Source organism: Eschscholzia californica, unplaced genomic scaffold (genome assembly GCF_041429995.1).
Source record: "Eschscholzia californica isolate CP2 unplaced genomic scaffold, dmEscCali1.0.p SCAF_5, whole genome shotgun sequence".
Taxonomy (NCBI): Eukaryota; Viridiplantae; Streptophyta; class Magnoliopsida; order Ranunculales; family Papaveraceae; genus Eschscholzia; species Eschscholzia californica.
Window position 1 is genome coordinate 20,590,810 of NW_028238472.1, and position 24,146 is coordinate 20,614,955.

Below are 24,146 nucleotides of genomic sequence, written 5' to 3' on the forward strand. Positions count from 1 at the left end.
TTATTAAAGAATATCTTCCGAAATCTAAATAGTTCATTATGTTAGATTTCGAGTTATATATGACACCTAGGATTGTCAATGTGGGTGAAGTTAATTACATTTTCATGCGAATAAATACATAGTATTTGTCATTGTCAATCTTGTGGATCGAAGTATCCGTTTCACTTAACTTTTGCCCGAATCAACTCTTGCCGTCTCCCGACTCTTGTTCCTCCGACTCTTCTCTCGAATCTCTCTCGCCCGTTTTAATTAGATAGTTTAGTTAGTTCTTTTTGTTTTCTTATTTCTTGCAAATCAAATCAAATTTATGAGTGGGGTGTGTGTGTTTCAGTCTAAGTTAGCTATTGACATTTTGATCATTGGGCTAAACTCGCCGTCAATATCCGAAATTGCCTACCTATCCCTTGGGACGATACTCGATCTTATTTTCAATACTATAACTTGACCCCGTATACTTGCGGGAATAGACCTATTTTTAGGACCATCAAGGACAACATTTTGGAACGAATGATCTCCTAGAAGGAATTAACCACTAAACGGAGTGGGGAAGCTCACTCACCCTTCTCACCCATTCTACCCTCTAAGAATGCCTTCCAAAGGTTAACGGATACTAAAGATGGATGATGATGGAGGATTCCCGAGAATGTCGAACTCTTCATGATAGAACCTCTTAAGCACTTCCACATTCGTTTCTTGCTTCGAATACTTATTCATGAACATACACACAAACACACATATATACAATCACATCACTCACACAAAAGGGCCAACATGCTCAGACATAACATAAACAACTTTATTTCATTTCTCTTTCTTCTTTTTTTTTTTTCATCACTTTTTTTTTCGCTTTTTCACTTTTTTTATTTTTTCTTTTTCATAACACAAATACAATCAACCAAAACAAAATACAACACACACAACTCTATTCTTGCAATCAACTTTTTCCATTTCATACTTGCTTTGACATTCTTCATTCTCTCTTCTCATGTCTTCATTCTCGAGATATAAGATGATGGATGGTGATGGAGTATCCGCCTTCCTCTAGTTGACACTCTTATTGGGTTTCATGGACTACAAGGGAAAGGTTAATTCGCTATCCTAATGTCACTCCTAGTGGCTAAGAAAGTTGAGCACACGAGATCAAATGAGCTCTTTTTATAGTTACGAGGTTGAGTAGCTCTTCATTCTACTCGGAGTTAGCGCGGAAGAGTACACTCGAAGGACAATCTAGGCTTTGAGCTCTCACATGGGTTAAGTCTCCACTAATGACTACTCTAGGTTTCTTAGAGATGTTTCTTCTTCACTAAGATGTTACTCCCATAGCATGACACAAACACTCAAGGACTCGACTTTCATGCAAAGACCATTAGCAATCACAAAACTCATCAACTCGACACATATCCATCAACATTCTTAAAACTATCACTATAATCACATGCAAATCTACTCAAAATGTTCAAAAATTTTCAAAATTTGGCTAATTTGAACCCTTTTGTCTTTGAAACCCATGGTCATGCATTGGTTATGGTCATATCCCGCATCCCCAAACTTAAAACTAACATTGTCCTCAATGTTCTAAGCATACACTCACCAAAAGATAAAGAGGCACATCAATTTAAAGAGAAGAGTGGAGAGATATTACCATAACCGAAGGAGATAAAAATAGATACTACCAAAGCTCATGTATAAAGAGGTTCCAAGTTGATGCCAAGCTCGCGCCATCCCCAAACTTGGAATAAACCATGCCTTAGAAGTAAAACATATAAGAAATGCTCCTAAAATATTCAAAAATATAATGAGAATGAAGCACAAAAGAAGACATGACCATATAAAGTCTACCACTAACGCGGGTATAGACGATTGCATCGAGCTATGCAATTAGCCTTTGATTCTCTTGTTTTCACACAAGAGCACGAGTTATGTCTCGTGGAGGGTTTCCAGAGATGATACCCACAAACATCAAAGGCCAATCTTAGTCGGCTAACGATCATATAGTAAAAGCCGGAAGATTTGGGGGTCAACCCAAAGAAAGCTATATACAAATGCTAAAAGTCTCACAATAATATCGAACCATATAAGTGCACGTGAGACTAAAAGCGAAAAGAGACCATCCCCAAACTTAGTGGATGCACGGTCCACTAAGTACGCAAAGATGCTAGGGGCGACGACTAAAAAGTCGTCAAAAGGGTCGACATATAAGGGAAGTGGGAGGAGGTCAGTCCGAGGCAAATAATCAAACTCAAGCTTAGTAGATAAAACATCCACTAAGTCCCTAGACATGCTAGGAAAGACATCCGAAGTGTCCCATAAGGGGTCAACAACCGAGTCTGAGATCACGTGGAAGGTCGAACTAGACTCTAAGGGTAAGGCAATAGGCTCGGGGACCAAGTCAAGGTCCATAAGTTCCTTAGGTAAGTAATCCAACAAGCTATCCGCTATCTCTTCAACTACTATGTTATCGACATCCTTAAAGGCATCGGGAGCCTCAAAGTTAGGCATAACACCTTCCATTCTACATAATCCATCCAGATAATCACAAGTGGTAAAAGTTGGAAAGTTCAACATCGTGTGATCCCCAAACTTGCTCATAGAGCTATCATCCTGAACATTAAAATCTAATGTAGTCGGATCATGGTGAGATGACAATGGTCGAGGGATTGAGCAATAAGGTTCATCGGTCAGTTCATGCTCTAAGGGTCTATCAAGAGCTTCTTCGACATTTAACTTAAGACTAGAGTTAGGTGTATTACCCTCACCATCATTCATAGTCTCCTCTTGAGTTTGGGGTGCGCAAACCCCTTCCTCGTCGATGATAGGCTCCGACTCAATTCTATCAACAATATTGAGAATCCATTCCGTGATCTCTTTTATATCTCGATTGAATCTAGTTTGATACTCTAACAATGCTTGGAGAGTTCCTTCAGACATCTCCTCGTAATAAGGCACATGAGTATAACTAGACGAAGACTCTCGCGAAATACCGATCATGGGACAATACTCGGTCAAGTGGTCTAAGCTAGCACAAATAACACAAACCGGGCTAATGGTCTCCATGGTCCTTTCTCCACTACCTTCATGTAGATACCTAGCCTCGACTCTTTGAGTGGAATCATCGAGTCGAGAATTGTCATCAGTGAGTGAACCGTTCATATATGCTTGTCGATAGTCACGAAGACTTCGACGTGGTCGATCAATACTAATAGCACTACGGTCCTCAACAAATGACGAATTCATACATGAAGGTGTGGTCATCCCAAATTCTTGTCGATAGTCTCGAAGACTCTTACGGGGTTGATTACCCTCATGCTCATAATCCCTAAAACCATGTTCATGACGAGTCTGACCGACTCCATACATCCGTCGATATTCACCCATGGTCATCCTAGGTCGGTCAGACTCAACTCGCCTATTCCTATCACTAGTCGTAACATTCCTATATAAATTTGAGTAGTCCTGATGACTTGTAGATGGTCGACTAGTGTTGGAAAGGGTTCGCATAAGGTCATTCTCATCAAATGACCAACTTGCCATGATCTCACAATGTTCAAGGATACTAACACACAATTACAAAATGGGAGCTAACACTTAAAGAACTAAACAATCACACACAAGTAAAAAAGGAAGAGATAAAATGTGATACTATCGAGTGCTCCTCTCGTTTCGTTCGCCTTTCTTCTTAACTTCTCGATTCCTTCCTTTTTCCCTCGCCTTTATGCCGCTTTTGGCTCTTTTCTCGAAAACGGTACCTAAAAAGAAGATAAAAAAACTACAAAAATAAATAAAGAGAAAACGTCTAAGAAAGCAACTAACACAAGACTAATGAACAAAACAACAAACGCTATCCTAACTACTAAACCTATCCCCGGCAGCGGCGCCAAAAACTTGATGCACCCGAAAAGGTTGCACACCCAAGCGGAGGTATCAAGTAGTAACCGGTAAAACCGGAGTCGATCCAAGGATAAGAAGGTGATTTGAATAACGAAGGAGTCTCGTTCGCCGGCCTAGGTATCACTAGCTAACTTAGACTAAAAAGGAAGGGAAACAAAGATAAATGGGGGGTTTTGATTGTAAGAGTAACAAAAAGAATAAAGCAAGTAAACTAACTAAATAATAAAAGTAAACGGTCGAGAGAGAGTCGAGAGAAGAGTCGAGAGAAGAGTCGGAGGAACAAGAGTCGGGAGGCAACAAGACTCGATTCGAGCAACAAATAAGCGAGAGAGGTGTCGAAGTCCGGGAATCCATAATGATAAACCTACGACTACGTATGATCCAATCTAATGTATCGAAGTATAACCGATGTTCGACTCCTAAAGTAGATGTTTCTAAGTACTACGTATATCCGGAGATCATACTTAGTCAAACAAACTCCTAATTCGGTTAATCCCGAGTCACCGAAAGTGTCGTCTAGTCGCCTAACTATGTGAAGTGCATGACAAGACACATGAAAATATGACTTAGACTACGATCGATATCGAATACTTCGTTTCGTCTATTAACTATGCGAAGTGCTTGACAAGACACATGAAAATACGATCAAAACGATAATCGAATCAAATGAACATCAATTCATAATCAAAACATCAAATCATATTAAACATAATCACAAATTCATCACATTTCATCTCATATAATCGACACACTTGATTTAACTAACATGGTGAATAAGTAATAAATGAAAAGAAATGATAAGAGAAATCCCCCTTTTTCGATGTGGCTCGAGGCTAGGTTCGTCGAGAAAAATGAGTCTCTAAGTGTAGTCGATCTCCCCGTAGCGATTTTCTGGATTTCCTTTTAAAAAATGCAATTTGGGTGTCCCCGAGTAAAAATCAGATTTCCCCATAGCACTCATCATCATCTTCTCCATCTCAAGAACATCCACCATTAAAGCTTCATCAAGCTTTCTCTCTCTAGAAATTTCTTGTCCAAAATCAAATCAAACTACATGGGAAGCTAGCCAAGATGATGGGGAGCAAAAGCCCTAAGGTTTCGAACCAAGAAGGTTGCCGGAAAACTCATATAAGTCCGGCCAAAATATGAAGAAATCCGGTCAAAATCCATGGAATCCGGCCAAAAGGACACTGTCCCGAGCCGTGAGTTTCTTGTCCTTGCACGTCCGAGCCGTGAGCAGCTACCCCTTGCACGTCCCGAGCTATGAAGCATCAAGACCGGCCAGATGCAGCAGCTACCTTGCATCCGGCCAGGAGCAGCAGCTACCCGAGCTGCTTGCACGCGTCCTATGCTGCTGGTCGCGACTAGCAAGTGCTGCTCCGGCCTGGTCTGAAGCTCTCCCGAGCTGTGCTGCTTAGCAGCTTTTCCCGAGCAGTTCGAGCTGCTGCCGGCCAAGGCTAGGCCGGCCTAGCCTTGGCCGGCACTCCTTCTTCTCTTTTTCTCTCTCTCAAACTCTACTAAGTGATGAAGAACCCTAGCCCCTTGCCTCCTTCTCTCTCTCTCCTCTTGGTTGTTGAATGATGATAGAAGAAGATGAATAGTGTATTTGACTCAAACCCTAGACTTAGTCAACCTTGACTTTGACTCAAACTTGAGTCCATTGGGTGCCTCCAAAATCTCTTCCTTCTTTCATCTTCTTTGGGCTTGGGTTTTAATCTTCACTTGGAAATCAAGAGGGTGTCTTCTAGAATTATAACCAAAGGAGGGTGCCTTCATAGCATCTTTGTTTTAAGACCGAACCTCGACTTCTTTCTTTCACAACTTCCCCGTCCGAACTCAGAATTGACTTCCGTTTTCACCGTTGGACTCGTCTTTGACTCCTCTTCTCATTTGATTTGTTTGAAGTCTTTTTCTCTCGTTTTGGGTACATGAAATGATAGTGATAATTCGCTCCCTTTATTCCGAATTAAGTTCTTTATTCCAAATATGGTACCTAAACAAGAAAAACACATAAAATGTTATTGATAACACTCGAAAAGGACTAATTAGTCTATGTTAGGCTCCTTAAATGTGACATTTTCGTGTCACATCATACGTGAAATAATTGTGACTACCAAGAACAACTATTCTTCAATATGATTCCTAGAGATTCTACCTCATTTTATTGTTTGATTTGGTTGGGAATATGATTAGTAAAGTTTGATTTTGTTTATATCTTATTTATTTTATGATTTTATTATCACGTACCAAACATATCCTTAGTAATTTTGACAAAATATCTAAATCTGAGGGGGTAAGCTCAATTATCAATTACTGAAGGAGGTAAGCTCAATTACCAATTAATTTTGACGGGGTAAGCTAAAAAAACCCTTAAATTTTGATGTGACAAGTTGGAAAGTGGTAATTTTTTTAATGGAAGTAAATGTTGTGGTGGGCCATTGACTTTTTTATTCAAAGAAAATAGTTACCAATAAAGTTGGGATGGTCTTTTGCATTGGTTACTACTTACTTGGTTGTAAATTAATAGGCACCCCCTTTATTACTACTACAGTAGGGACTCACATTTGGGCCGTGGGGCGCAGGCCCCCACGGGCCCCTATGTGGGCCCGCCCCTGCCAATCACCCTCCTCTCGCTCTCTCTCTCTTTCTCCTCTCACGATATTCAAATACAACTTAAGTGCATGGTTTTCACTCCTAAGCTTATAGGAAAGAACACGGGGCTTCCTTGGCAGCACCAAATTCATCTAATTTGAGGTGCACCTTCTAGTTCCACAACTAACTTCCATATTTCGTTGGAAGTACTTCGCTTTTTTAGAGCAAACTCAGTCGAATTAGAGGCATTTGAGTTCGTCTTGCTTTCATGTTTTCACTTACGCTTGGACATAGAGGTATAGTCGGGTCGTAATCTGTTGGACGATCATCCTTAATCTAAAGGGAGGTGGACCATCATCCTTAATCTAAAGGAGGAAACCGAAAGAGTGTCAACTAGCACTTCAGAAGTTACTGGAACCCTGGGGCAGTCTCTAAATCAATATCCCATTAGGAGGCAACCTGCAACTCGTATAAACCGAACAAACACCATTTCCATTGGGCATTGGCAAGGTCAGGGTTTCTTGGAATGAAAAATGGGGGCTTGAACCAAGAAATTCATTATTCAGTGTTTAGTCACACCCCAAAGGCAAAACAAGAGGAGCTTCCAGGGTACAAAATTTCCTTGGATGGGAAAACAAAATATTTCTTTCCAACACACCTTTCTCATGTCCAGGACTGAAGATCACGAGTGGGTGACCGCTTTCTCTTTCTCTCTCTGTCTAAATTCCGGCTAGTGGTGGCCAACGGGTCGTGTCGCCCCGGAAACAGACCGGCACATCCCGTTTATAAGGCAACACGGCACGAAACGTCGCTTGCCGTGTCGACCCGTCACAGGTCAAGCGTGTCGGGGCAGGTCTGAGATTTTAAACTCTCAGACCCATCAACCACGACACGTTAGGAACGGAAACACAACCTGTGGCGTTCCTGACCCGCCACGCCAACCCGTTAGAAACGTGTACTTAATTTACAAAATATTATTGTAATTTTGTTGAAAGTAGTTATCAATTAATAAAATTATTAAGTAATAAAATAAACATAGATATTAAAGTCTAAACAAAGATCAGAACGTTTGACTTGAAAATTATTTAGTGGTTCCTCTTGTTAAGTTTGGCAACAGCTGACCCATTAGCCACGACTCGGCACAGCGACGGCTAGAATCGCCACGAAAATGGTACGGCAGCTAAACATAGATATTAAAGTCTAAACACGCCACGACTGTCAAACGGGCCGTGCCGCCATGTTACGGCCCGTTGGCCACCACTAGTTCCGGCAGAAGGGTCCCCTTTGCCAGAACCCTCCGTCTCATTTCTAGACGATGGTTTCAGGCAGGTTGGTGCTAGAGAAAAGCGGTAGGTTGGTGCTAGAGAAAAGCAGTGGAAAGAGATGACGAACAAAGTTGGTGCTGGAGTTCGTTGGAATTGACGGTGGAAGTGGGAGGGGAAGGGGGAAGAAGAAACTAAAAAGACAAAAAGTGGATGATGTTTGGAGGACTATTACAAAAAAAAAAAATTTGTTTCCTCGGGATAATTTCTTTGTTTTCCCAAAACATCGACAAAGAAAATTTGAGTTAGGCTTAGGGTTGTGAGATTAACTCCAACAGAAATCTTGTAAATAACTTAAAAGGAGTTGTTGATATGAACAGAGTTGTGATCTTAAGACAATCTCTAATTGATCAATTTTTACATGCCTATTCCAGTTCTAAATAACAATCTTGATCACCTTACCTATTGATAAATCACAAGAAGAAAGACATCTCAGGTGAAGGAGTGAAGGATAAAATACTTTCACCAAATAACTCGAACAAAGATGACAGCAGAGGACCAGCATCCATATCCTCCTTCCATGCTCGAGTTAGAACAGCCGATTTCTGTGAAACCCGACTACCATTTTTCTTTTCTAGTCTGCTGCGGTTGCTGCCAATGCCACCAGCAATGGTCTGATTCAGTATCAATCCGGATGATGATGATGAAGCTGCACCCATTATAGATTCCCCTATCGAAGAAAATCCATCTACTTGCATGTTCGTTGGCAATGCGCGTGTTAAGCTATCAGTTGCTAGTCTCTTTTGAGGTGGTTGCTGCATCAAATTGTCCGTGCTTGCTTTTTGTTTATCTTCATTGAATTGAAAGAAGAATTAAAAATCACAGTTTATATCATTTATCGAAGAAAAAAGTCTAATAATAATTACTTGGCATTGTAGGATTTGTAGTTGCAACTCTTAGATTGGTCTTCCATACTGTATGAGTTAGCGGGGATAGCAGAGCTGGGAACAACTTCAGCCTGTCATACACGCACCGACCTGCTGCACACTGGAAATTTTCTCTTTGTTAGTGGCTATTCCAGGCGACGTATCTGAAGTGTGTTCAAAAGCAATAGATGAGAAAAACTGACCAGGAGAGCCCCATATACACGCCACGCTTCATGCCTCTTTATCTCATTCTTTTGCTTCTCAAGAAGCATCTCAGGTTCGAGAAGTTTTAGATAAGTCTCAAGATTTGGAAGTATCAGAAGACGTACCTACAAAGTTAAGATACACCAATAATTGATAAGAAAACGCTAACTGAAAAAAGAAATAGGAAACTGCATCTAACAGAAGGTAATATAACAAATAAACTCAAACTAAATCATACAATTGAAGAGGTCAGATAGAAAGCTAGGTGTAGCAGCTCGTCTCTGGAGGTTAAACCAAAGCAAAGACGAAGGGTAAAGAGAGATGAAAAGAGGGAGACAAGAAGAACATAGAAATAAATGGCTTGAAGTTGAAAACTGCTTATTAAAATGTCGAGAGAATCTCAGAAGTAGAGAAAAGCCTCAAATTTCACAAACTTGTTGGAACTGCGGATAAACCTTTTACGGCTTACAAGTCTGATTTACGCCTTAAGGGAATTGGTTATATGAGAAAACCCTCGAATATAGTGGAAAATAGCTGATACTCTGTCGATAATTCTGACTATAATAAAAGATAATAGAAGAGGAAAAGCACCAAAATAATGAGCAAGAGAAGATACCACGCTGGACCCGAGAGCAGCAATTCCTTGAACTGCACCATAATGTTGAGTTAATGCTCTTGACGGATCCAGAAAAGCATGGATCAGTGTTTTCGTCACCCGTGTCTGTAGATTGTGATAGACATGTCCAAATCTGCCATAGTACTATAGAGATAAATCTCAAGGATAAAAAGGTGTTACAAACACCCAGATACTATTATGATGTTGACGATAAAAGAACAAAATAAAGTGGATAATAGCAATGCATTCCCACAAAGTAAATCTTGATGGAGATCTGAAGTGTTGAGAACATGCGATTAGGTCTTCGGACAATGTAGGTAACACTGGTATATACGAGTACGAAGGAAAAACTAAAGCAAACAAGGCTCAAAATCTTACCTCTTGCATACTGAAGCAATTATTTTTGCAGCGAAGTTTCTAAGCTCCCAGTGGTTGTCAGAAAACCTATTACCCAACCTTTTCGCAACAAGGCAGGTAATCACAGATGGCATTAACTGGTGCAGCTGATAGATATTAAAGCATCATTAGATATGCACGCCGTATACCTTTGAAGCAAAGATCTTACACATCAGCAAGTATATCCAGATAAACTAAATCCCATTTGAACTTACATAAGGTTCTATATGTATGTGAGGATTCTGGAGAAGGCTTTGGACAACGCGCATCAAAGCAAAGAGGAGACGAAAATCGTTGAAACTCTTTGTAACCTGAGGTAAATAGAGGAAAATTATGTGAGAATATATACTTCGCGTCGTATTATTCAGTATGAAAACAAGAACTTTACCTCGTCAGTTACGAAGTATGTGAAATATGGAACTAATGGATGAAGTCCAGAATCTGTAGCCAAGCTTACTAATGCTTCTTTGAAAAGGAGAGACTCGGACCTACTGACAGTTAGCTCGGTAATTTTGTCAAAATATAGCTGCATAGAAAATTGCACTTTAAATAAGTCAATGTTAAGTCAAAAACGAAAAGCTACAAATTTAACACAATTTTTACCTGAAGCTCCCTAGATAAGACATGCTTAACGGGCAGTTTAATATCCGCAGGAAGACCATCATCTTTGTGCTCAGACTTTTTGTTATCGGGAGGTGCTACTAGTGCTAAACGAAAATGATGGCCAATATAAAGTTAGTTTCGCAAGGATGATATAACCTTCATATGAAGCAAGATAATAGATCCATATGAAAACAACATGTAGTGAAGTTAAAAGAAAATCAGATATGTAAAACATAAGAGAAGCAGGAGACGGAATCTCTTCTCTAAAATTATGTTTGAAGTTCCAATATCAATTCTCAGGAAGCAACCTAAAATACTGTATATAGGTTTTATCCTAAATTCCAAATGAAGAACCTTTTCCAATTTCCAGTTAAAATCTAATTTGATATAAATGATTGTTGACGTCAAGAAACATAAGAAAGATTGAAGACAAAACTAAGAATCATACTACATTCCTCTAGAATGCAGCATGGTGAACCAAGTGTACAGAACATTTTTAAGAGCTCTTTACATAGTTTCTGTAACAGTTGATTTTGTTTAGAAAACATTGTAACATATAACTAGAAGCAGACCTTCCACTAGCGCATTTTCAGGGATGGCTGGCTGCACTCCTTCAATAGCTAGCCAGTGAGCGATAACAGCCGTATCAAGTGGGGCTCTCGGAAGAGGTGCCTCAATAACCTAAAGAAGCCAATGATTAAGGACAGGAAAAATAATTCAAATATAAAATTCAAGGACATGGCAGAAGCAGCTTCTCACATCTTTAAACTCGATATCTTTGTCGTCAATGTAGAACAAATCCTTATGTCCAGCTGCTCTTTTAAAACGCAAAGGATCTCCAGATGCAAAGCCATATATTGGCTGAAGGAAGAACATCATTAATATATAAGTAAACTTTTATCAAAAAAAGAAATAGGTAAACGAAAATCCTGCAAGAAAATTAAAACTGACTATTTTCAAAGAAACACGAAAGACTCGTTACTTTCACCATCCGAAGGTGTACATAACCAACACCAAAGAAACATGAATGAAGATCAGCTTATATGCATGAGTTGTTTTGAAATGTGCGTAAGACAAATAGAGATGTCCGCATGAGGATACATTCTTGATAGTGATTAGCAAGAAGGAACAGGAACTCCAGAAACGACCAGTCTTTTTGCAGTAGAAAAATACCTCCACATTTCTTAAGCTAAGGGCGCTATCCACATCGTCTGCTGTCAAAATAGTCCGCTTTGAATGCCGCATACACTTGATTGCCTCCTAAAACATTAGGACAACGGGCCGTGTTAAATTCAGTATCTTACTACAAGAAAAAAGAACACTATTTCGGTATATATTACTTCATTAGCTCCTCCATGATCAGCTAGATCTAGGAAACAAATCATCCTAAGAAAGTCATATGGCAAAAAGGTAAGCAACTAGATATAGCCGTAACTCCTAAAACAAATTAAAGTTTCTTCCACATTCCACTTGAATAATGGTTGCATTTTTCTCCTTCAGTTTCAGGTAAATGGGTGTTTTAACAGGAGAGTCCTTCCATTTTCCCTAAAGGCACATGATAAGTCATAAATTCTTTCAACAAGTCAAAGTTCAACTTTCCTCACTGACTGTATCGATTCCAAGTTTTCTAACTTAAAAAAGGAAAAGAATTTATGTTTTATTATGTGACCTACCCCTTAACGGAAAGCAAATTCACAAAAACAGTCGAACTACAACATAACTGTCTCTTAAGTCTTAACATAATGAAAAATAAACAGTAAAACTGAATCGAAAATCACAAGGTAAGTACCTGCATGATCTCCCGCACACGGTACTCCACATCAGGAGCACATAAGGAGAGAGGTTGTTAATGCCAATGCTCTGTGCAATTACCTCAATCGTTTCCTTCGGTACAATACTCATCTTCTCCTCAGTGAAATCTCATGAATTCGGTATCAAAGAAGCCTACCCACACATATATTATTGCTGCAGTTATTTCACGCTCTAGAAAAACTTGACGTCATGTAATCAAACTAGTTTAACTCAAAATTTCTAAACCCATTTTTCAATATATCAAAGGATGAAACTTTATTCTATTTCATTTACTTCAGCTGCTTTAATGATCTCCCCAAGTAATTTAAAGTTCATATATTTCAGATATCAATTAAAGTATGGGTGAATTTGATGAAAACACTAAAACCCTCATCAATTTGGTGGGTAAACCAACAATCACAATATAGAAAGATATCTAAACCCTAGGTAACCAAAGTTAGCTCAATCGGTAAGTAGAGAGAGAATAATTGTTTAAAGGTGCAGTCTGAAGGGCAACGGTGGAGTGGAATGCGACGGCGAATTGAAATCTCCGGGAAAGAGGTCGAGATGGAGAAAGGAGGGAGAATTACTGAAACCCCGGGTTTTTAAATGCTCTTTACATAAATCCCCACCTTTATTTTATAATGACTAAAAGTCTAAAACCCCCATGTTCCGTCAAAGTTAACTTTAATATTTTAAATATTACTTTCTTGCCCCCCTTACATTTTACACCACCGTTACCAACAGATTTACATTTTACACCACCTTTACTAACAGATTTACATTTTACACCCGGTTTTCGAAATGAAGGGACAATATCAAAATGAAGGGTCAAGATAACACCAAATTATGTCCGTTTTTAGCTCCTTTTTTAGCCTTATTTTTCCTACTTAAACCCACGAAACCACCCTAAAAACTTCACCCATACCATCAACAACAATAACTTAGCATTTACTTAGTGGCTTCTTCAAGTTCATCAAATGTGTATCAAAATGCAAGATCCCAACAAGAGGTAGTTTTTTTTTACTCTAGTTCTTTTTATTTATTTATATGATTATGATTTTTCCACCATGTTTGTCAACTTTGCGATGAATACGGACATTCGGTGCTTGATTGTTCATGGACGTATTCAAGATGCACAGGCGGCAATTGCAATGGAATTAGGAAAGTGATGTTATCCGGCAAACCTAATTCGTTTGGTGAAAAATTTGTATGCATGTAATAAAAACTGATGTAAAGGTAAGATGAAGTTGTTCATTTCACAGAAAGTTCCCAACGATGGCATCCCATTTTTGAAATGTCTAGAATGTGACAAATTTCTTGGTTGTCCGATGTTATAGCGAAGAAAAGAAAATCAAAATTAAGTATCACGTTAGATGCTATATGCGAAGGAGTTTCACAAAAACTTAAATTTAGGTCTTAATGACGTGTCATGTCTATTGTATTTATGTTTCTAGTATTTGTAATTTTCATTTTATGTTTCTAGTACTTTTAGTTCTTATGTTTATGTGTGTTCTTATTAAAAAAGAATCTGGTTCCTGCTTATAACCTAAACCAGTAGCATTATTGACTCATCTAACAAAATGACACTCTCTAAAATATCTGTTAAGCAAAGAGAGCTATAAGTTTCTTCCATTTTATTATTGTCTGGAGCATAAACATTCCAGCATATTCGCTCAATTACAAAGAAATCAATATAGCCCATGGAGAAAGGAACAAACAACTGACCATGGACACTGAAGGAGTTGGAAAGAAAGATGAGCAATTTCCTTTGGGACAGCGAGGTGGAGGTCAAAAGAATGCATTGGGTATCATGGCTCATCATTTGCCATAGCATGAGTGAAGAGGGAGTAGGTGTAGAAGACCTAAAGGAGATGAATCAAGCGCTATTAACAAAATGGTTGTGGAGATTTGAGTTAGAACAAGGCAAAGGTTGGACCAAGGTTATCTCTGAAAAGTATGGATCTCAGTTATCAAATTGGAAGGTGAACAAGAAGAAAAGGCGATACGGTTGTGGCGTATGGAGGGGCATCCAAAATAAAGTCAATAGGTATCTTAATGTTACAAAGCGGAAGCTCGGTAATGCAGAAAAGATTAGCTTCTGGAATGATATATGGATAGGGGACAGCACTTTGAGGGATTCATTCCCAGATCTTTACCTGATCGAACAGGAGACTATTGCGGGATCCTATAGCCTCATCAAGAAATCAACAACTCCTGGGACGTAAACTTTCGTCGGAATCTTAACGATTGGGAAATTCAGAGGGTTGCCGATCTTCTGGCCATCATTGAGTCTAAGCACCTTTCAACCGAAGCAGATTGTAGGGTCTGGAGGGTCAAAGAGGAGGAAGCATTAAATGTGAAGAATTTTTATCTCGGAGTCTCTAGCAAGGAAGCTCAGTTAAGCTCTGCAACAATCAAGATGATATGGAAAAATCAGATTCCTACAAGAATTAATTTCACAATCTGGGCAGCAGCTTTGCAAAAACTGCCTATGGTGGACAATCTGAAGAGAATAGGGCTGATCCTGATCAATAGATGCGTGTTGTGTAAATCGGAGGAGGAATCGGTTAATCATACGTTCCTCCATTGCCAGGTAGCAAAAGACTTGTGGAATTTCTTCCTTAATACCTTTAAGTTTCAATGATGTTGTCCAAGATCTTTGGACCAGCTGCTGGAACAATGGTCGGGCATGAAAGTGAAAAAGTCTAGGAGGCGTATTTGGCTTCTAATTCCGGCAGCTATAATTTGGAATATTTGGAAGGATAGGAACAACAAGATCTTCAAGGAAGCTAATTTGACAAGCAAAGTCGACATAGAAGATATCAAAGGAACTATATTCGCTTGGTCTAGGACTGCTATAGAATTCAAGGATGTTTCTTTTTTTGATATGGTTGTTAATTGGGACACTTGGGTAATGTAACAAGTTCCCCAAGTTCTCATCTTTTCTTTCTCGTTGTATATTCTTTCTTCTTCCTTATATTCAATCTAATCTTTCAAAAAAAATACTAATAGGGACAACATAGCATATACGATCGGGCACGTAGTCATCAGTGTGGCACAAAAAATGACCAACAACTAATTAGAACAGTACTATATAGGGGAAGCTTCGGTTTTATGGTTTTAGAGATACAAACTAAGAAAGCTCTTGAGAATCCTATATAATCTTATGGCTCATACATTCATCTGACCATTGTTCACCTTGGAGTAAGGTTTTACAACCGAAACAAGTAACTCTTGTGCTACTGTGTGATATATTGCTTTTTTCCTATCATTTATTTTCGGGTTTCTTATGCTACCTTATAACATGTGTCTTTATTTTAGAGTGACTATTGTGTTCCTGGTGTTTAAAGCAAGTATAGATAGAGTCTCATAGAGAGAACAAGATTACTATGAATTTGAGTAACTGAATAATAACATTAAAATATGAAGAAAAAGAAGTGAATGAAATTTACCAATGCCTTTGCCTCTATAAGGTTTGATGACAACAGAAGGTTTCTATGTTCGATAAACCCTAGCTCGTAATTACATCAATCAATTTCAGACATAACCTAGTAGTTTGAATGGAGTACAAGAGAGAGAGTACCTGGATAAACCCTAGCTCAAAAATCGTTAGAGAGAGACAGTACACCTTGCTGACTTCCTGATTTTCTATCGTTAGAGAGATTGAGACAGAAACCCTAGCTCCAAATCGTTAAAGAGAGGGAGAGAGAGATGCATTCACCATCCATTTTGGGAGTTCAACATGGAGGTTGGGGAAGAATCGATTTGGAACTCCGTGGTTTCCTATAGATTTGAAGCTGCTGGTCGATGGTCAGGGTTATAAACGCCCATGCGTGTTTGCTCGAAGGCGCTCCAATTATTTGGTCTAAGAAAGAGGGGGTCGTTTAACCAATGGGTTTTTACGTAGATTCACTCTCACTAACGCCTTAATTCCATTAAATCTGAAGGAACATGGGGGTTTTAGTAATTATAAAATAAAGGTGGGGATTTATGTAAAGAGCATTTAAAAACTCGGGGTTTCAGTAATTCTCCCGGAAGATGATGAAATAGAAAGGCCGGGGTTTTGGGGAATAAACAAAATTCTCCGAGGAATAAAGATTTAGTCGATAAATATTGATTTAGGAACATATTTTTTTTTTCTAGTCAAAAAATTGACTTGATCAAACATCACCCCCTAATCTTCATTCTTCATCTCCTTTGTCTATAATACAAACCTATACAAACCTCATGAAGCCTAAGCCATGGTTAAGTTATCTCATCTACTTCATCTAGAATACAAGCTTCATGAAGCCTAAGCCATGGTCGAGTTAGGCATCTGAATTACTGAGTAACATTAAAAAAATGAAGAAATCACAAGCCGCAATACAATTCCAAATAGAGAGATCACCTGCCATGCAATTCCAAATATATATATATGTAACAACTGATCACCTGTCTGTATGTTTGTGATGAAGGGATCAATGATGGGTCCTCATTGGAATCCAAGAGCAAGTGAGATAGCAATAGTAACACATGGACGTTTGATCGATGTGGTGTGTTTAAGCATTACAAATGACATAGAGTGCAATAACATGAGATTTAAGGTACAAGAGGGTGATGTTTTTGTTGTTCCAAGATTCCAGCCAATTGCTCAATGTCATATAACAATGATTCATTAGTTTCAAGGGATTCAACAGAAATGCAAGGAAAATTCATCATCTGTTCTTAGCAGGAAAGAGCTTGGTTTTTCAGACACTAGACTCGGATGGCTTGGCTATGTCATTAAATGTTCCTAACGAAACATTGAATTCATTGTTAAGATCTCAGGCTGAATCGATTATACTAGAGTGTATCTCATGTGCTCAGGAAGATGAAGAGAAGATGTTTGAGGAAATTTAGAGGGAAAAGGAAGATGAGGAAAAGAGGGAGAGGGAGGAAGATGAGACCAGGCGACGACAGAAGGAAGCCAAAGAGGGGAGAGAGAGGAAAGACAAGAGGTGGCAATGGTGGTCGGAATGGTGATGGTAAGAAGTTGTGGTGGTGAAGGTGATAAAGAAGATGAATATTAGGGTTCAATGTTTGATCAAGTGAGTTTTTGGACTAAAATAAAATATTCTCCCAAAAATGTATAAAAACATATGGATTCCCTAGAGAATTTATTCCCCGGAGATTATTCTTTATTCCCCAAAGCCGCGACCAATAGAAAAAGTTACCACTCTGTTAATACAGGCACTAGGAAGGACTATAAGTCCCTTTTGCCTCCCATATCTGAAAAAATCGTTGTTTGGCCCTTATAATGTCCAATTAGGACCCTAAATTAGTATTTTTATGACAAACTTAAGTTTAAATTTTCAGAGCTATTTCGACTTGTTTATGATCCCTATGGTGTATGTAGTGCAAGGATTGGAAAGGAAAAGGTCAACTGTCCGAGTTAGTTTGAAGAGTGAATTCCTCCAACAGTTTAAACTTTCGTTAAGTTCCCATTGTTGGATCTAGCGCTCAAATCAACAAGATGTATAGTAGGCTCGACCAAAAAGTACTATTAGGAAAGGTGGTCGTTACCATCAATTTGTAGACAATATTTAGATTTTAGATACTTAAAAATTGGGATCTAATGGAACAATTATTTGCTTCGTTGGATTAATAAGACCTCCACAAACGCCGACATTTTTCAATTAAAAGCTTAATGGGCATCCCAAACTAAATAGGTAAAACCTGAAGACCAGATATGTTCATTGTGCGGTAAATCAACCACATTGTATGAGAAAAATATTACATTTCATATGTCAACGATATATCAAAACACAGCTATAGTGAATAAAAAAGGAACCCATAAATAATCTGATTCAAAACTCTGCAATTTCCCCTTCTTCCAATTCTTCATTCATTTCGCCTTCTTGAAGAACCCCACCTTCAAAATCAAGAAAATTATTTGAGATCTGAGTAAGCATCTCCTAGATCTTGCTCAAAAATCAAACCCACAATTCATTGAGAAATCGAATTATTTGGAATTTGAAATCTGGATTGCATTATTATCATCAGTTTGCAATGGCTTTAAATTCGTATATCTCATGAGATCTAATATCTGGGGATCCATGGAGATACCATATTCTTCTTCTATTTCTTCTTCCTTAAAGGTAACACCTTTTGGACTCGGGGTCTATTTTTGCCCTAATTTTAACTTTTATTGTATCGGGTCTTATGCATGAATTGATATTCTTTTATTTAGGTCGAAGTAAACCTAATTGGGATGTCTTTTTGTTTTTCGTTCTTCATGGAGTGTGTTTGGTCTTGGAGGTTGAGTTAAAAAAGAAGAGTATGGTTAAAGGTTGGTCGCAGTTGTTTCGAGTTATTTCGGGGTTGTCGACGACCTGTTCCGTTGTAATTACTGGAATTTATTTATTCTTGCCTATTTTTGTAAGGTTGAACACTGATGTTAGATCAAACAAAGAGGTTCTTCAATTACTAGAGTTTGTTACAGGTGTATTTAAGAATAATTTCAAGTTTGTATGAAAGAACTAATGAATGAATGATTGGTATTATTGAAGTATCTCTGAGCTTCCAAGATTAAATCAAGTAATGCAAAAGTTGATGTTCGAACTTTCTTTTACATATATGATATATACTAGGCATGACCCGTGCCTCCGGCACGAACAATTTCGTATATCACTTTACAAAGTCACAATATCACAGAGGAAGAATATAACTTATGAGTTCGTCATTTGGACCATGACAATTATTTTATTTTAAGGAGTCTCCCAACCATTACCAACTCTTTGTCTAGCTTTACCATTGGATTGTAGACCATTGACATGGTTAGATATTTAACCACTCTAGTTGTTGTCAAATATGAGCAGGCTCTTGTTTTAAGTAAATAGATACGAAACAAAAACCACATTTGACCATAATTATCTATATAACAAAACACAATGTTTTGTGCTGACTGGGACAAACCAATAGATAAATCCGGTCGTTCGTTGTGTTTGATCTTAAATCTTGACGGTTAGATCCATTACCTCCCTAAAAAAGACATAATTCGTTCACCCACTCATTATCACGGTTATCCGTTTTATATATCTCAAAATCATGACCGTCTGATTCACTATCTCTAAATCTCAACCCTAACATGTCTTACGCTCACAAAGCACCCATAAAACCTCCTCTACTAAATGACCATTATATATAATAAATGTCATTAAAAAATTTATATAACTTCTACTCTCTCTAAACAAAAACTGAAAAGTTCAAAAAAGAATATGAGAAATTGGGTCAAACATATTGATGATGGTGACACCTAGCCTTTAGATGTTTAGAGTTAATGGTTATGTCTTACCCTCACAAAGCACCCATAAAACCTCCTCTACTAAATGACCATTATATATAATAAATGTCATTAAAAATATTATATAATTTCTACTCCCTCTAAACAAAAACTGAAAAGTTCAAAAAAGAATATGAGAAATTGGGTCAAACATATGGATGATGGTGACACGTAGCCTTTAGATGTTTAGAGTTAATGGTTATTTAGTATACCCTTTACACTTAGAAATACCAAAAGGTTCCATGATCTTTCATATTATAAAGCATGATTTTTGATATGATATGAAACAACTAGCCATCCAATATTTTATCTTCTAATCATAGCCATTAGATTTTTATTATTATCACTATATTATATATACAGGTCATAAAAATTGAAATAAAACGTCTCAATGCTACTCGTTTTTTTCCCTCCAATTTTTAGTTATGTTTTATTTTTTCATTACCAAACTGTGACTATCCCTCTTTTTCCTCTTCACCATTAGTATAATTTATTCTCCATCATTACTAAATTGTAACTCCCCTCTTCTACTTCTTCACCATTATAAATTACAATGAGCTAAATAATCATCCCAATTTCTTTCACTAATATCTGTCTCTTGAAGGTACTTATTTGTCTCTCAGATATTGCGATATAGAAATACAAATTTATCTATTTTTCTAACACTATTCTCTCTTGCAGGTACACATTTGTCTCTCCCATATTATAACCCACCAAATACCAATTGGTTTGTTCTTATCTGGTTGTTATTCGTATTAGAAAGGGATTCTTGGACGAAGTACTTTCAAAACGATGTATATGTAGTTAAAATTATATATATATTTTTTAATTTTTATGTGCGGAGACCTTGTGTTTGTTATGGATTTTAATAGTTATGGTGGTTTTTGTATAGATATAAGGCGTTTGGTGAAGTCAATGGAATTGAAGTAGCTTGGAATCAAGACTAGAAAAGGGTGTACTCTGAAGTGTTTTCTTGACATGTCAAAGTGAAATATGAAAATAGTGTATAAAGAAAATTATAAATTTATTTTATTTCTACAAAATATTTATTATTAGATTTGCAATATGCAAACTGAGTTTTGTTTTCAAATTATACAGGTAACACATACAATCTGAGTTTTTTCTTTTTGTATTTTTGTTTCTTGAGATGTACTTATTAAGAAACTCAAACTATTAATTAGGGTAAATATATGTTCTTTTTGATCATTTTATATGCTTCACTCTAGAGCCGAGGTGTTCGATAAGTTGAGGTACTCGTTTAGGAAAATAATGAAATGTTTAGTTTTTTTCTAGATTTTGTGACCAACTCTAGATTGCAGGATCTCCAAGATTTTCAATTTCATAATGTATATTACATACTTTTCCAACTCTTTCGGTTAATAACTTTTCAACTTCTTCAATTTTCACTCATTTTTATTTTGCGAAATGAATGTTATATTTTATTACAGTCGAAAAGGGCTAAACAGTTTTTGTTGAAAAGATCAAAATCTAAACTTCTTATCATCTGTCTAATTTTCATTTGTGATTAGTATTATCTACCTATTAATTTTATAAATTATTCATAAGTTTTTGTAATTTTTGTTTATAGGAGACAAATTTGCAGAGAGTAGTGAAGTTTCAGTCATCAGAGAATTTAGATTTGAAATATTTTTTTATCAAGATCTCTCTCTCCTTCTCCTTATCCCTATATATATTTTTAAATATTATTTAGATATGTCAACGCAAATATTTAATTTCATATTTTTTAACTCAATGGAAAAAAGTTAAGGTCATTTTGCTTTTTTTTTCTTACATTTGTTAATATTAGTATTTGCTTTAATTTATCATTGTCCTAAATAGTATTAATTTCTTTTTATTTTGAATTCAGTAATTTTTATCCACTGAACTTGATCTATTCCGAACTTCATTTTTATCTATTGAACTTCATTGTCATTTTGCTTTCTTTCTTTATTCTTACATTTGTTAATATTAGTACCACATACTACCAATATTAAAAGTTTCTACCAGTCTGTGATAACTAATGTGAAACTTTTTTTTTTTTCATATGAAATTTGAAGCAAGTGACTGAACTTATATAACTTCCAACTTAGTTCAATATAGAACTTTGGTTTGCTAAACAAACAGCTATGACACGTTTTGATTTTACACTCTATCAGGAGAAATTGAACGGAGTGCGGAAACATAAATAAATAATACATACCTAAAAATATTTGTGTATGTCTCTGTAAATAGCTTATGAAGTATTTTTGATTGATGAAACTTGATAGGGAATGATGCACAAATCAAGAACTATACGAAATAATTTTAAATTTAGGACTTGAAATAACATACAATCTTCAAACCAAATTAGTGAATATAGTACATTTATCAGAAACAGGGCCAACCCATCATGAATAAATGGAATATAAGAATACCAACATAGTGTACTAGACCTTTGTAGTTGCTATTATATAATGCGCTTGATGAGTTTCGCCGTGCCGGAGGCACGGGCTATACCTAGTATAACCTAATGCAAGAAAGAATTGACTTCTTTCTAAAATGTGTTGATTAGCTCAAATATATTTCCACATATATCAAAGTCTTCGAGTGACCCCTGCAATGCAAACGTAAATGTAAAATACCGAAACAATCGGAACCATAAATAGATGATATATATACCATTTAATATTATTAGAAGTCTGTAAGCTATTTTCAAGAAAGAAATTCAAATTTATTTCGTAAAACTTTTGGTTCGTAATCATTCTCCATCTAGTGTAAAACAAATATTAAATTATAATGTAGTCAAGAAAGAAAAGCTCCTTAATAATGACTAAGAAGTTTTCCTTCCTTCCTTACACTTTTGAATGTCTTACCAGCCACGAGTTCTGGAATATCATCATCGTTGTCCTGTTGAGTTGTTGCTGCTTCACTTGACATCTGCTTCTGGAATGACTTTGTTAGCTTCCTCAAGTTGTCCAACTTGTTTGGTCCTTTGAAAAATCAGCAATTATATATAGTTCATACCATGAAAAAGAAATAGCTATTATAGTTAATACCATGAAAAATAAATAACTAAGTTTCAAGAGCGGTCGGGGATCTCTTGTTCGTTAAAACGTTACAAATAGGCAAACAACCTAAGTTTTAGTTAAGATCACGATAAACCATATGACATATAAAACTCAGTTTTTTAAGTGAAAATATAAAGTTGGGAATGACTTACTGTTTACTTGAGGATTGCCACTAACAAATGAAGCATTAGCAGAGATGCTTGAACTTAAAGAAATAAATACAAGTACTTATACTAACATAGAAAATGGAATGAATCAATGAATGAATCCTATTCTTACACACCCACGACAAGAAACCAGTTTAACGACTTTTTGATTGTTAAACATTGTTTTGCCTTTTGAATTTCAAAACTTGAGTACTTCGTTTATGAAAATGTAAACTTCCTTGATACCTAGAATGGAATTTACACCTATTCTTTTCAAAGTGTTCTGGAATATTTGGTAGAATGTAATTGTAGTCTAATGAATAACCTTTTTTTTGTGATTTAGATACATGATATTGAACAAGACAATTGATTTAGATGCAAGAACACGAGAGTTCAGATAAGAAATATATATGATACAACTATGGGTTTCCTTTTTTTTCTCCTAGCAGTAGCCTACCTATAAAAGCATATGCAATGGCATGAAACCTTAATCAATTCAGTGAGCACTCACAGGAAATGGAAGTCTGCAAATACCGCATTGCAATGTCTCAAATCCAGGGCTTGGGACTTGAACCTGCAATAAAAATTACCCGCCATTCTAAATTCAAAAAGGAGGTACCAACTTCTTGTCGTCGTTACATAATATTAAACTTCAGATTGGAAACATGAGAGAGGTCGGGAATTTCTAACTTTAAATGAACGTTTCAAGTATGACAAACAAACTCTCTCATCCGCCTCCCGCGCCTGTAACAACACATGATCTGAAAACACTTTATAAATAAGAACCAGCAGAAGCAAAGAAGAAATTATGAATACTTTTGTGCTTTTAACTTAGATCATGTAAATAAAAAAAACTCAAAATTTAATATTACTTTTGTGTGCATTTATTTTGGTTTCCAATTGAAATAGAGGACATATTCCTTCATTAAAAGAGAAATGGAGATAAAAACACAAACCCAAGATTATTCAATTATAACCAAAAATAATAAAAAGATGAACATGTTCAATTTTACAGTTTTAGGTGTGTATTTCTTCCTACTATATACCCTTTTGCTTCTTAAAAAGACTTGCACAATTCTTATTCTCCACTTTTGCTATTACTAATGGCATTTCTTTTGAATCTCTTCATGAATGAGCTAGGATTCCTACTGTGAAAACAAAGCCAGAAAATCAAAATTTAAGTTCAATAATTATAAATCAAAATGTTATTTGTATAGATTGACTGGTTCAGAAATCCCCACCTAAATTTCTTATTGTTCTTACCAATTGAGAAGTTGAAATACCAAACTAAGCAAAGTAGACATCAGATCTCCATTTTGCAGGATTAGGAACATATTTCGGGTTTGATCGTCGAGAGAAGGAAGATGAGAGA

The 24,146-nt window shown here is 36.8% G+C and overlaps 1 protein-coding gene and 1 pseudogene across 2 annotated transcripts in view; both read right to left on the reverse strand.

Annotated features, from left to right (window-relative positions):
* Window positions 1–947: 947 nt before the first annotated feature.
* The window catches only part of LOC147537746 (uncharacterized), a 98,675-nt gene continuing 75,476 nt past the window's right edge, over window positions 948–24,146 (reverse strand). Inside the window, exon 2 of the mRNA XM_086642116.1 lies at window positions 948–3,746. Within this exon, the coding sequence (XP_086498242.1) occupies window positions 1,981–3,531 (1,551 nt within the window). The 5' untranslated portion in view covers window positions 3,532–3,746 and the 3' untranslated portion in view covers window positions 948–1,980. The remainder of the gene's footprint in view (window positions 3,747–24,146) is intronic.
* Window positions 8,063–12,480, reverse strand: LOC147537747 (transcription initiation factor TFIID subunit 6-like; annotated as a pseudogene). The gene is made up of 12 exons (XR_015226156.1): window positions 12,277–12,480; window positions 11,661–11,747; window positions 11,247–11,348; window positions 11,060–11,168; window positions 10,488–10,591; window positions 10,273–10,410; window positions 10,100–10,195; window positions 9,867–9,991; window positions 9,489–9,621; window positions 8,872–8,997; window positions 8,669–8,789; window positions 8,063–8,592 (listed from the first exon to the last, which is right to left on the reverse strand). The product of XR_015226156.1 is annotated as a transcription initiation factor TFIID subunit 6-like (transcript).